The sequence below is a fragment of the Sarcophilus harrisii genome, chromosome 2 (genome assembly GCF_902635505.1).
Source record: "Sarcophilus harrisii chromosome 2, mSarHar1.11, whole genome shotgun sequence".
Lineage (NCBI taxonomy): Eukaryota > Metazoa > Chordata > Mammalia > Dasyuromorphia > Dasyuridae > Sarcophilus > Sarcophilus harrisii.
In genome coordinates this window covers 433,659,053-433,672,919 of record NC_045427.1, presented here as the reverse complement: position 1 = coordinate 433,672,919, position 13,867 = coordinate 433,659,053, and the positions used below count along the sequence as shown (strand labels likewise).

At 41.1% G+C, this 13,867-nt stretch overlaps 2 protein-coding genes across 2 annotated transcripts in view; one reads left to right on the top strand and one right to left on the bottom strand.

The window, feature by feature from the left end:
* The window catches only part of TM9SF4 (transmembrane 9 superfamily member 4), a 56,602-nt gene extending 46,398 nt beyond the window's left edge, over positions 1–10,204 (top strand). The window contains exons 14-18 of the mRNA XM_031954116.1: positions 3,621–3,796; positions 4,892–4,955; positions 6,070–6,189; positions 6,712–6,801; positions 7,981–10,204. Of these exons, the coding sequence (XP_031809976.1) occupies positions 3,621–3,796; positions 4,892–4,955; positions 6,070–6,189; positions 6,712–6,801; positions 7,981–8,130 (600 nt within the window). The 3' untranslated portion in view covers positions 8,131–10,204. The remainder of the gene's footprint in view (positions 1–3,620; positions 3,797–4,891; positions 4,956–6,069; positions 6,190–6,711; positions 6,802–7,980) is intronic.
* Positions 5,328–13,867, bottom strand: part of PLAGL2 (PLAG1 like zinc finger 2) — a 29,311-nt gene continuing 20,771 nt past the window's right edge. Inside the window, exon 2 of the transcript XR_004232213.1 lies at positions 5,328–5,709. The gene's annotated coding sequence lies outside the window, so the exon portion shown is untranslated. The remainder of the gene's footprint in view (positions 5,710–13,867) is intronic.

Below are 13,867 nucleotides of genomic sequence, written 5' to 3'. Positions count from 1 at the left end.
AGATTGAAAAGCTAGGAGGAGGCTAGGCTGTGAAGGGCTTTGTGCACCAGACAGAATTTTGTGTTGATTTTGGAGGTGATAGGGAATCAACTGGAATTTATTGATTAGGCAAGTGATATTGTCAGACTTGCACTTTAGGGAAAATTACTTTCTTGGGTGACTGAAGGATAGATTAGAATGGGGAGAGACTTGGGATGGGGAAAGCAATATTACAATTGCCTGTTTGTGGATCTTATAGCAGTAATAATAAATCATAACAAAAGTCATACCTGTAACCCATGGGATCTAGAAGCTTGAAGGAAATTACATTCTTGAGATAGTAAAGATGCATTCAAATAAGCCTATTTTGTTCACGTATTCCAAGGTCTAATAGGTATGATTGATAAATTATAAGAGCCTTCACCAGAGTAGTGGCAGTGTCAAAGGAGAAAAAGAAGCATATTCAAAAAATATTGCAAAGGCAGAATTGATTGGTCTTAGCAACAAATTGGATGGAGGGAGTATGGGTTTGAAAGGTAGTGAAATGAGGGCAGTTAGCTGGCACATTGGATGAGAGCACCAGCTCTAAAGTCAGAAGGATCTGAGTTCAAATCTGGTCTCAGATACTTAACACTTCCTAGCTGTGTGACCTTGGGCAAGTCACTCGACCCCCATTGCCTCAGCAAAAAATAAAAAAATTGCTAAAAGCCATTTATCATACTCCTAAAACCTGAGGTCTCGTAGGTAGATTTCAAGGAATCTTATCAACTTGGAGGGGAGGGGAGGGGGGAATATTACATCTTTATGTTTATTAATCTCTAAGTGAAATTTAGCATTTCCTTCGATTATGAATTTTTTTTTTTAAAGATCAACTTTACATCCTTTACCAGACTGCAAAATGGGTCCATGATATATAGAAGGTTAAGAATCCCTAGTTTGGGTACAGTTTCCCTGATCAAGAAAAAATGGCTGTGTATATAGAATTATGAGGTACGATGGGTTAAAATTGCCTCATTGGAACTCTTAATGTTCCCTCACCTCATTTTAAGCATTTATAGTACTTTAAGACACTAAGTCCCACATACTATGCTATCAGTTCAGTATCATCTTGACATGTAATGCTTTGCCATTGCCCATTTTATCAACTCTACGTATCAAGCACTATGGTCATCATTTAGGAACAACAGTGTTTAGCTCAAGCCTAGAGCTCTTATCCCAAAAGAGGATACACTCCTTCCAGACATGGGAGATGGCATGTACATGTAGATGGGGATGGAAGAGGAAATATAACAGCAAGGTCAGTTGAACTAAAAAGCAAGTGTGAAAGATAGTATGTGCACTAAGCCTGGAAAACTTGTCCTAAGCCTGATTAAGGAGTGCTTTAGCACTAAACCTGGAAAGCTTGTCCTGAGCCTGACTAAGGAGCACTTTAAAAGTCAATCAGGAAAATTGTATTTTGTTTTAGAGGTAAAAGAGATAGGTGCTTTAGCAATATCACTTTGGCACTTAATTTGAAGAATGGAATGGAGAGGGGATTCACGTGGGCAGGAAGAGCAATTAAGAGGTTCTCCCAGAAGTTTAGGTTAGATGAGGGTCTGAACTAGAATGGTGGCCATGTGAAGGGAAGAAAATAAATAGAAATGGATGAGAGCTATAGAGTGAAAATAAATCAGTAGGACTTGGCATCTGCTTGGGAATGAGGTTGAAGATGATAAAGTTAAAATGATTTTGAGATTGTGAACTTAACACAATGGAAGCCCTCCCTTCTAACTCTCTACTCCAAAAATGGGAAAGTTTGGAAAAGGAGAACATGGGGGAGGGGTGGGTAGAACATGATTTCTGTTTCAAACACCATTGATTTCAAGATGTCTCTGGGTGATATCTAATAAGTATTTAGTAATATGAGCCTGGAACTAGAGAGCTAGATATATAGGCCATTGTTAAGTTAATGAGAATTGATGCCTTTTTAGACAGAGAAGAATAGAGAGCTCAGGTCAACTCTGAAACAGTAAGGGCACAGGAGATGGGATAAAGGTGATAAAAGTAGTAAAGGAGACTGAGAAGGAAGAGTCATAGGTATGAGGTGGAAAATCAGGTGAGAGCAGTGTTATGAAAACTCATGGAGGACAGAGAATCTAGATAGAAGTTCTTAACCTGGGATCCATGAAGTTATTTTAAAAAACATTTTGAGAACTTTATTTCAGTATAATTGGTTTCCTTATATTGTTTTATTTTATACATTAGAAGTTTTATTCTGAGGAGAGCTTGGTTAATGCTATAGAAAATTCAAGAATATTGAGATGATTGGATTTGGCAGCTAATTCTTGAATACCAACATTTAACTCAACTCTGTTTAGTTTTTTTATTGTCTTTGGAGAGCTTGGTTAATGCTATAGAAAATTCAAGAATATTGAGATGATTGGATTTGGCAGCTAATTCTTGAATACCAACATTTAACTCAACTCTGTTTAGTTCTTTTATTGTCTTTTCTGTTCTGAAATCCAAAGCTTTCCTTGGAAAAAAGATATGGTTCTACTACTTAGGCCCCACACCTATTTCCTGCCCAGATACCTTATTGTCCCTACAAACCTTTTCAGATTTCTTCTTATAGTAACTCTCACAGTAAGTAGCCAGTCATTATGATTGAGTAGTCCTGACAGGTTCTCCATCACATCCCAAAACAGCAGAAATTGGGAAAATAGCATTTCTCTCAAGTAGAAATGCTTCTGTGCTCCACAGTAGGGGGTTACTAGGCACCAAAACTTGTCTTATCCTCCTGGTAGTTGTAACTGATTTTCTAGCAAGCACATACTGGTGCTTCTGGATTATTCTTTTTTATGGATGCAGCTTTTCACTGAAGTTCCAAATAGATCTTTTTTGAAAAATACCTCCTGTCCATTATTTAGCTTCACAGGCCAGTGGAGTAGCAGTGGTGCATAAACAGATTCTTGGGGTGGATTGATTGCCTGTGGATTCTTTGAGTGGCAGAGAGGATTCTCCCTTCTTTTCCTTCCTTTCCCTCTAAGTGAGAGATATCTATTCTTCCCTTTCTATCATGTTCGTCTATTCACCAACCTCTAACACCCTCATTCTAACATTTTTTTGCCTCCTTAGAATCTTTTTTTTTCTGGACTTCTTTGTTAAATTATTTCCTGAATTTTATATAATGAACTGGATTTATATAATGAATCTGGATTGTAAAGAAACCAAATCCTTTGCCTTTTCCTCAAGAAGGTAGGGAAGTATGCATTTCCTACATGCCTTTCCAGTTGGTGATTTCCTCTGGCAGGAAAACAGACATATCACAATTCCAATAAGTCACTGAGCCGTTTCCATGACTAGAAATTTTTAAAAGTTAAGGCTTATAGGTCCCCTAGTGAATTCCCCGGGCTTAATTCAATGGCAAACTCACCTCTTCTTCTTGGTGCTACATTCCAGTGACAATTCTTTTATGAAACCTCAAACATTCTCTGTTCTTCATCATGCAGTTAATTGCCAGTGACCAAACTATGTTGAGTGTGTATGTTCCTTAAGGAAACATTAGGCAGATTTCTAAAAAACTAACTGGTAATCAAGTTGCAAATGTAGGAACCTTCATAGATTCTTAGAAGTTATTCATGTCCTGAATACAATGTTTCCAGGTACCATTCCCTACGATGGTAGCCTTGCTGTGCATGTGGTTTGGGATCTCTCTGCCACTGGTATACCTAGGCTATTACTTTGGATTCCGCAAGCAGCCTTATGATAACCCTGTGCGCACCAACCAGATCCCCAGGCAGATCCCTGAGCAACGGTGGTACATGAACAGATTCGTGGGGTGAGTTGAGTGCCTATGAGTTTCTTGGGTGGCAGAAGAGAAAATGCCCTTCCTTTCCCTGTATATGAGAGTTATCTGTTCTTCCAAGAGAGCAGGCAACTGGGCCCTTGGGAAAGAACTAGTATGGGATCTTGGCCAGGGAGGTTATCTGCTAAACCTTAGTGCCTTTACTGTTTGGTATTTTGCATCATAATTCCCATTCAGGTATTGCTATGCAGTTTACAATATACTGTATTGCTTAAAAAAGTTCTGGGAATTGGGTAATATATCCAGCCTCATTTAATAGATAAAGAACTGAATTCTCCAGAGAAGTCACATGGCCAGGATTCATCATAACAGCCCCCAGGCTTCAACTCTAAATCTAATCTCTTTCCACTACACCATAGTGACTTTCACTATGTTTATTATGAAAATGGACACCCCATTCCAGTGCTCTCCCTTCATCTCTTTAGAGCTAGTCTGACGAAGGAAAGCTGACTATGCCTAAAGAGAAGGTGCACTTAGAGGGACTAAAAGGATGGCATTGTACCTCTCCATTTCACCCTTATATTGATCTAGTGGGGAAAGTGCCAATGGAGAGATCTGGGTTCGAATCCTATCTGCACCATTGATTCACTCATTGTATTCTATATGTGACCTATGTGAAGTCACTTCAGTATTTCCGTTTCCTCATTTAAAAATTAAGTTTTGTTCTGTTGTTTTATCTCCCTTTATAAGAAAGAAACAGGGAAATACTAGAAGAATATTATATACAATGTCCGATAAGGTCACTGTATTAACCATTTTTGTTGAACTGTTTGTCAATCTAGAGGGAAAACAGTTGTGATAAAACTAAAAGCATTGATAAAACTTTTTTTAAAATTAAAATTTAAATAAAACAAAATAAAATTAGAATGTTACATCTATCTTTATCTCCCATAGTGCTGTCGTAGGACTAATGTGTGATGAATAATGTGAATGTGGTTTGAAAACATCCCTCATGTAGGTGTGAGAGACCATTGTGATCCATAGCAGTAAAACCGGGTGGTCTTGTTTTCCTGTGATACTTTGTGCCCTTTCTTAACCTCACCCTCTCTTCTTCTTTTTCTTATGTAGTATCCTAATGGCTGGGATCCTGCCCTTTGGAGCCATGTTCATCGAACTCTTCTTCATCTTCAGTGTGAGCATCCCCTCTCCTGCAGAGAGAGAGAGAGAGAGAGAGAGAGAGAGAGAGAGAGAGAGAGAGAGACAGACAGACAAGAGAGACACACACACACACACATTCTATTGCCTTCAAAATACTGTGTAGATGGTGACTTTCTTCTTTTATACTGCTAGTGTTTTTCTCCCTCCAACTTCCATAATAAAGAACCCTGGTGCTTCTTGTCTTACAAGGTTTATTTCTTGCCCCAGGTGCCATGGGGGAGTCCTGAGCTATCATTGTTTTGGTACCTAAGGTGTAAAGCACTGTTCAGAAGTAATCACAGAATCTTAGAACTGGAAGGGTCCTTAGAAATCATCTAATCTAACTTCTTTATTTTAGACCCAAAGAGCAGAAATGTGACTCTTCCAAAATCCCATAACCAGTAAGTTGCGGAATCAAGACATTAGCCCAGGTTATCTGGAAAGCCTTTGCCCATTTAATCATATTGTAGTATCCCTATCTGTCCTTTCTTATGAAAAAATACTTTTAAAAAGGATTGAGTCTTGTATCATTGTTGATCGCAGTGTCTCAGTGTATGCTGCCTCTCATTTTTATTGCTTCTGGAATCCATGAGAAGTAGGACAATAAAGGAGTCGTACAAAGCGTGGGATAAGGCCACAGCTTTGGAAAGAGTGGCTTCTGCTGACTAGGACTCTTGGCTTCTTCTCTGCTTCACTTATTGTAGATCAGTGGTGTTAAGCTGGAAACAGATCCCTGTATCCCTGTATTCCTGTAAGCAGAATATTGACTTAGAATATCACAAATAAATATTATTGTTTTGTTGTGAGTATTAAATTAGTTAGATTTTAATCTGGTTCAGGTTCCCTGGCCCAGGGGCCATTAAGTTTGACACTTCTGTTGTAGGTCACCCACTATCCAGTTTTTAAGGCTAGACCCAGACCACCCTCTGTACTGACTCCCTGTAAAGGTTGCTTCTTTACCTACTTCTCAGCTCATATATTGAATCCTACCTCTAGAATAGGAAAAGCTTGAGTGGTTTTCCTTTTCCTCTGAGACCAAAACAAGACAACAGAAAGACAAGAGGACTGGGATAGGCAGGTTACCTGAAACACTTCTCTCTTATATGCAGGCAATCTGGGAGAATCAGTTCTACTATCTCTTTGGCTTTCTGTTCCTCGTGTTTATCATCTTGGTTGTGTCCTGCTCTCAGATCAGCATTGTCATGGTGTATTTTCAGCTCTGTGCTGAGGTAAGTAAGAGTGAAGGGATGGGAAGCTGCCCCCTGATTTTGTTAGCTTAGACCCAAGAGAAGGGAAGGAATCTAGAACAAATATGAGCAGAATTGGTGAGAAACATTCAGCCCTACTCCACTGAAAGGACAGCCTTCAGTAATCTCAGAACCATATAATGTCAGAGTTGAACATGGAATGTTAGAAGTAAAGAGGGATCCTAGAACATGAGGCAAAGAATGTGTTATGACTATAAAATAAAAACTTGTAGAACATAGAATGTCACTGCTGAAAGGTCCTTTGGAACATAAATATCAGAGGTAAAAAGGACCTTAAAAGATTCAAAAGTCAGGGCTTTAGGGTATACCAGGTTTTCTATATTGTGTCCTGTCAGAAGAATGAGTGGGCCAGATGATTCACCATCTCATCCCCTCAATAAATTGAACTTGTAGATTTTAGAAGTTAGCCATAGAAGGCAGGGGAAGGAGGGTCTGGCTGAAGTCAGTAATTTTGATTCCCTCTTTTCTCTGATTCCTGCTCAGGATTATCGCTGGTGGTGGAGGAATTTCCTGGTCTCTGGAGGCTCTGCTTTCTACGTCCTGATTTATGCCATTTTTTACTTCGTTAATAAGGTATAAGTTACAAACTAGAGGGCACCACCATCTCCCATCTTTCAGGGGATTAGGAACGGTCAAGTTTCTGAATTTTGATCCCCATATGTCCACAAGGGTATCCAGTCATCTTCTCCACCCGTTCTATCACAATCTATTCCTGCCCCAGTTCTGACAAAGGAGAAGTTGGCCCCTAATTTTTTTAGGACTTAAGTTCTTAGGTTTTTCTTTCAATAAACAAATGGATAGATAAGCTAGCACTTACATAGTGTTCTAAGGTTTGCAAAGAGATTATTTCATTTAATCTTCACAACAACCATATGGGATGAGTCCTGTTATTTTCCTCTCTTTACAGAGGAGGAAATTGAGGCTGAGAGGTACAGAGACTTACCCAGGTAAATAAGCATATTTACCTGCCAATAAGCATAGGCCTTGAATTTAGGTCTTCCTGACTCCCAGTCTGACACTGGAAACCATGTGCCTTCTGGCTGCTCTGTGTTTCTAGGCAGGGGTCATCAAACTACGGTCCGGGCCAGATGCGGCAGCTGAGGACGTTTATCCCCCACACCCAGGGCTATGAAGTTTCTTTATTTAAAGGCCCACAAAACAAAGTTTTTGTTTGTTACTATAGTCCGGCCTTCCAACAGTCTGAGGGACAGTGAACTGGCCCCCTATTTAAAAAGTTTGAGGACCCTTGCCTCTAGAGGGTTTGAAATGGAGCTTTTCTTTATTGATCTCTTCTTTATGGTAATGCTGTAAAAAACCTTAAGGGACTAAGTTGTACAAATAAAGACTTGTTCACCAAATTTAACAATAGAACCACAAACTGCGGCTCTTCAGGTATAAAAAGGCAACTAGGGAGCCCTGAGTTATAGCCCTAAGTGGCTTCTAGCCTTCCTGTGTGACCTGTGGCCAGTTCTTTTGTTTCTCTCAACCCAACCAGTTTCCTCATCTGTAAGATAAGGATGAGACTTATATCCCCTGACTTAAAGAATTTCCTTGAGGAACATACTTTTAAACCTCAAAGTGCTAAAGACAAAACAAAACAAAGACATGAGCTTGGAGATTTAACCTCCTGCCTTCCCAGTGCCTCGGCTCTCCCAGGCCACCCTGCTTCCCCTCTTATATAGCAGAGTGACAGAAGGGCCCTGCCACTGAGCACTGGGCAGTTCTGACATGGCCTTTCCTTCCTTCTTATAGCTGGACATCGTCGAGTTCATTCCCTCCCTGCTATACTTTGGCTACACAGCCCTCATGGTCCTGTCCTTCTGGCTGCTCACCGGCACCATCGGCTTCTATGCAGCCTACATGTTTGTCCGCAAAATCTATGCAGCAGTGAAGATAGACTGAACAGGAAACTCACTTGGCACAAAGAGACAGACCTGTGCGTTTCCTACCAGCAAGGAAGGGGGATTCCTTTCCCTAGTCTCTGAAGGAAACCAACCAATGGGGATTGATGAGTGAAATAAAATAACTCCTGCTCGTTTGGAATGTCATTTTTGGCACAGTGTTCATGGATCCTGAGGCTACTTGGGGGGGGAGGGACATGTAGATAAATCTTGCATTTTATCTATCATATTATTCCAGTTCTATAGGGGACTTTTTTTTTTAATCTCTAAAGCCAAGAAAAGCCCCGCCATTCATAATTCTTTGACTTGTTTATTTTTCTTCCCTCGATTTTACAAAAATGGATTTAAGATTGGAAACAGAAGAAGTCTCCAGGACACTGAGTTTTGGTCACCAAGGCTCTTGATTTGGGGAGAGCCTTTCCACCTCCTGCCCCCAGAAACCATCTGGAAGAGGAAATCCTGAGACATCCAGGGCATCTTTGAGGCTGCTTTTCATCCATTTGCTGGGGTTCTCCCCATCATCCCCTGGTTGCGTTTTTCATGGATCTTTGCGAATGCAGTTCTCACTCTGGAGATGGGCCATTCTGTCTCCCCAGCAGTAAGTGCCCTTTGCCTCCATCTTCCACCTATCCTGCTTCTTCCCTTCCCTTCCCCAGGCTGTGACCCTGGATGTTCAAAGACAGAGCAATGCAGGGAAGAGCTTGGTGATGCCCTCTGCGACAACTAAAACTCAAGCCCTGTCCTTTGGCCAGACAGAGGAAGGTCAGAGTTGAGCACCAGCACCCGTGATAAGGGAAAAAAGACCCAGATGCCGGGATGATATCATTCTCGGCACCAGGGATCTCCTTGTCTTAGGGATTGGATGAGAGGAAGAGAGGCCTTCACACAAACCAATCAGTGTTTCTGAGGTGCCAAGAAGCGTGACTGAGCAGTGTGCCTTCCTGCATCACTATGGGAGGGGAGGACTTTGATGAATGAATGGGTGGGGAGGCTTTGAGGCCGTTTCCCCACATTATTCTCACTTAGGAGTCATCTTCATAATTCAAAAGGGCTGAACTTTTTACATATGTTTTGATAGCTCTTCTCACTATTGTTTTTAGGCCCTCAGAGCTTTCTTATGGACTTAGACTAGAGAAAACTGGTTTCCTTATTTTAGCGCATTTTGGTGGCAGATTGGCTGAGGAAGAGGGAAAAAACCTTCCTCCAGTCTGTAGACTGTATCTTACAGCCAGCTTCCCTCCTCCAGGCCCCCCTTCCATTCATCCCCAGGCTTTAGAGCCAAGTCTGAATTCTCACCTTCCTCTTTTAGAAGAATCACAGCTACTAAGTTTAAAATGGAGAGAGCAGTGGAGGAGGGAAGTGGGGTTGAGGCTTCCCCAAATATCAGTGAGAGAATGGGAAGCCTTTCCTCATCTCTCTTCTTTGGGATAGGCAAGGCATCTTGACATATATGGACAAATATGGCCCTTCAACAGACAGTGACCTTAATCATTCACACGGACCTCATAGGAGTAGTTCTCTTTCTGCCCTGACCAATTTCTCCTGTTGTTTTGTTGTAAAAGACCAAGCCCATGCCAGAATTAATACCTGGATGGGGATGTATTTGGGATTTTTCTCTTGCCCTAATTCCTTCTCGCTGGTTCCCACCACAGAACAAAGCTCAGGGTTGTTTGTTTATAGATGGCTGACTGATTTAACTCCTATGCTAAGAGAGAAGTGAGGTACTGTTCCCCTCTAGTTTCTCTGAGCCCTACCCACTCACCAGCTAAAACCATTGAACATACTTTACAGTCTTGTCTAATAACCTTTTAGGGTTACTTTGTAACACCAAAGTTGGATCAGCCAAGAATCAGGATGGGAAAGGGGGACCAGGGGACAATCATTAAACTGTGATTTGGAAACTTTAGTTCATTTAGATTTGGGGATATTCTCTCTAAGAGATAATGTTGGGATGGACTCTTCATGGAGAAGTTCAAACCATCATAGATTTTTCTGACTTTTTTTATGGTTTTTAATTTTTAATTAATATGTGTATCTTTTTGTCCTGTTGTAAATAAATATGCCATTGTCCTGTTGTTCTGTCTCTTGGATCCTATGTAAATATGCATTTTCTCTTTCCTCACATGCCAAGGCAGGGCAAGTGCCCCAAAGCAAGCAGGGAAATTATTTTCCATAATGCTGGGTCAGTGCTGCTTCTCCCCTCAAACACATGAAGACTGCCTATTCTGTATCTACCTAGTGTTATTGATCAGCCTGTCACACACCCATGTGTGAACACGGCTACCTTGTAAGGGGACCTGAGGGCAGACCTCCTCTGCTACTCACTGTGGAGGTGGAGAGCAGCTAGGTGACATTTGAGCAAGGTCTTTTTGAACCTCAGTTTCCTTATAGGTCAAAGGAAAGGAGAGCCTTGGATTAGATGGCCTCTGTGGCTCCTTGAGTCTAGGAGTCAGGGTCCTGGAGGCAGAAGGCCGGTTCCCACAATCCCAGCTCTCAGGCTGGAGGATCCCAAGCTAGTGCATTTTAGAAGGGGAAACACTGAGGCCCAAAGAATTGAAGTGACTTGTCCAGAAGTCAGAGCAAATAGAGCCATTGAGCCTGGAGCTCCAAATCTTATGGACCATAGTCAGAGCCATAAGCTAATGGCTTTGCAAGTCTCTGCTTTCTTACCTGTAAAGAGGCAATAGCCATGCTTATTTACAGCTTTAAAGTGCCAAAGGAATATATGATAGTTACTCTTCTATGGCTTCTAGGAACTAGAACTGACCTGGGAATCAAAATACTGGTGCCAGCCCTGCCACTAATGTGCTTTTCTATCTATGAGCAAGGCATGCTCCCATCCCCACATCACTTTGTTCCTCTCTAATGATCAGGTTGGACAGAATTAATTTAAGCATCTTTCAGTTTCTGAGATTGAATTTCCCTAATCAGTGAATTTGATCCCCTCATGTTTTAGGGGAGGAACCCAGAAAGGATCATATATTTATAGCTAGAGGGACCTTAGAAGTCATCCTGTCCATTTTACAGATGAGGAAACAGACCCAGAGAGGGAAAGGGACCACCAGGACCAGCACAGCCAATGTCTGAGATGGGATTTGAATCCTGTTTTTCCTGACTAGGGAATATCACATCCTATCCACCATATCAGTGGTCCTCAAAGCGTAGTCCAAAGAATTGTTGGGGGGTCTCTGAAACCCTTTCAGAGGGTCTACAAATTCAAAATTATTTTTTATTTCTAATATCGTAAATAACTATAAATATTACCCATGTGAATAAAAACTCTTTGAACAGATCCTCGATAATTTTTTAACAACATGAAGATACTGAGAACAAAAGTTTGAGAACCACTGCACTATATCATGTTCCCTTCATTCCTCTTTCTCTCCCTTCCCCTTGCCTTCCAGGGACACTCCTTTTCCAACATTTATCTGCTCTTTGGCCACATTCTCAGGAGTTTCCCTCAAACTTGAATGTATATTGAATATTTGTACTAACGAAGCTGTTGAACCATAAAACCTATCCCTGCTCAGGGATACCATGAGATCTCTGAATTAAAATAACTGAGAAATTCCTTTAAAATGAGACCAATGATGTTTTTCTTTCCAGCAATCAATCAAGTCATATTAAAATGTTCCCCCTTGTACTCATCTGTGTATTGTGCTCTGAGGAGTATGTCTGCCCCTTAAAAATTATGTCTGTTCTTTAAAAATAAAAGCGATAATACCCATTTCTCTAGCATTTTCTTGACAATCTTCTTATGAGATAGATGGTACAGATGATTTTACAAGTAAAACAAGACTCAAAGGAAGAGGAGACAGGGCTAGGGTGTGCACCAAGGTCTTCTGACTACAAATCCAATGGTCTTTCCCCTGCACTGTCTTACTAGCACCTTCCTTATTAAAAAAATATAAAGCTATAGCCATGTCTTTCCCTTACTCAAAGGGCTGCCTCCTCTGGTTGCCTTGGTCCTGACCCTTAGAGGAGGCAGAGAGGGAGCAAAAATAGAAAATACAGGGCCATCAACAAGAAATAACCCCAAGCAGGACTTGGAAAATTTGCCTTTGAATTTCAGATTCCCCATAGGCTCTTTCTCTTTCCTCCTCTACCGCTAGACACTTGGGTTGAGTTCAATCACAGGATCTAAATTAGAAGGAAACTCAAAAACTAAGTCTAGTCCACACCTGACTCAGAAGGCCCTGTACCCTTTTCCCCCTGGTAACCAATCACCCAGCCTCTACTTCACATCCTTCAGTAAAGAGGGACCCATCCTCAGATTGCTTGAGCTTGGGGCCCTTCACCCAGCATTCCTCTTCTGGAGTCCCTCTACCTTGTCAATGTCCTTTCTAAAATATGACACCTGGATGTGTACGGAATGGAATGAGATTATATGTGTAAAAAGTACTTAATTAGCACAGTGCCTGGCATATAGCAGGCACTTAATAAATGCTTATTTCTTTCCCTTTCCCCACTAAGAGTTCAGATGTAGTTTGACTGGAGCAGTCTAGAACTCTCACTGACCTAATCCTGAACACCCTACCTAAGAGTTCACATCTCTCCATCTTTCCCACAAGAGCAGCATGGTTCTTTGTTCAACGTTTTCTTAAGATCTAGGCAAACTATCTGTGACATTCCTCAGCCCTACCAGTCTAGTAGTAAGACACTAAGTCTGCTAACCATACCTAGTGCTAAATCCGTTACACTTCCTTAACAAATGTTTTTCTCTGGTGTAAAGTAGATAAGCTTTTCCATAGCCTCCCTCCTGCATAAGGATGGATAGTTGGACTGGAAACTCTTTACAGAAGTTGGACTGGAAATTGTTTACAGAGCTCCTAGTTCTTAGAGTCTATACTCTGACTTTTCCATTAAGGTGAAAAAAAGTGTCCAACTTTGAAGAAAAGCATGAGGGAAAAAAAAGGTTACTTTGACATTGGCGGGAGGTACAAATGAGAGCCTTTTGGGGATCTACAGAAGTGCAAATGAAACTGAACTTGTTTGCCCAGGACATTCCCTGGATTGCATATTGCAGCCCAACTGATCAGAGAGCCTTAATCCTTCCCATCCATGAGATACGGTTAAAAAAAAAAAAAAAAAAAAATGGATTGGATCTCATAGTAGCCATGAGTGAGCCCATAGATTGCTGATCTTGGCCTGTATCACAAATATTCAAATGCAGGGAAGACAACCATAGAAGGCCATTAATTTTTGAGTAAGGGAGAGACATAACTAGATCTCCTTATTAGGTAAGATCCTAATTTTATAAGATGCTTGAGCAAGACATTTAAGATAGTTCATTTTTCTGGGTCCTTTCCAGCTCTAAATTCTATACCTTAGCATAAAAAGAATCAGGTAGTACTTATTAAAGGACCTACTATGTGCCAGGCACTGTACTAAGATCTGGGGATACAAAGAAAGGTTTAAAAAAAAATTAGTCTGTTCTAGTAGGAGCTCAGTCTAATTGAGGAGACAACATGACAACAGACATGTACCAACAATATAGCAAAAACTGGGGAGAGTCGGGAAAAACACCAAGATGACAGAAGATTGGAAAGGCTTCTTGTAGAAAGAAGTGCTTAAGCTCTGAGACAGAAAGGAAGATGAGGAGAGAGAGCATTGTAGGCATGGGGACAGCTAGTGAAAATTCAAGATTTGGGAGACAGAGTTTGAGGAACAGCAAAGTGGCCAGGATCGCAGAGGATGTGTAAGAAGATTAGAAAGGACTTTGAAAATCAGAGGACTTT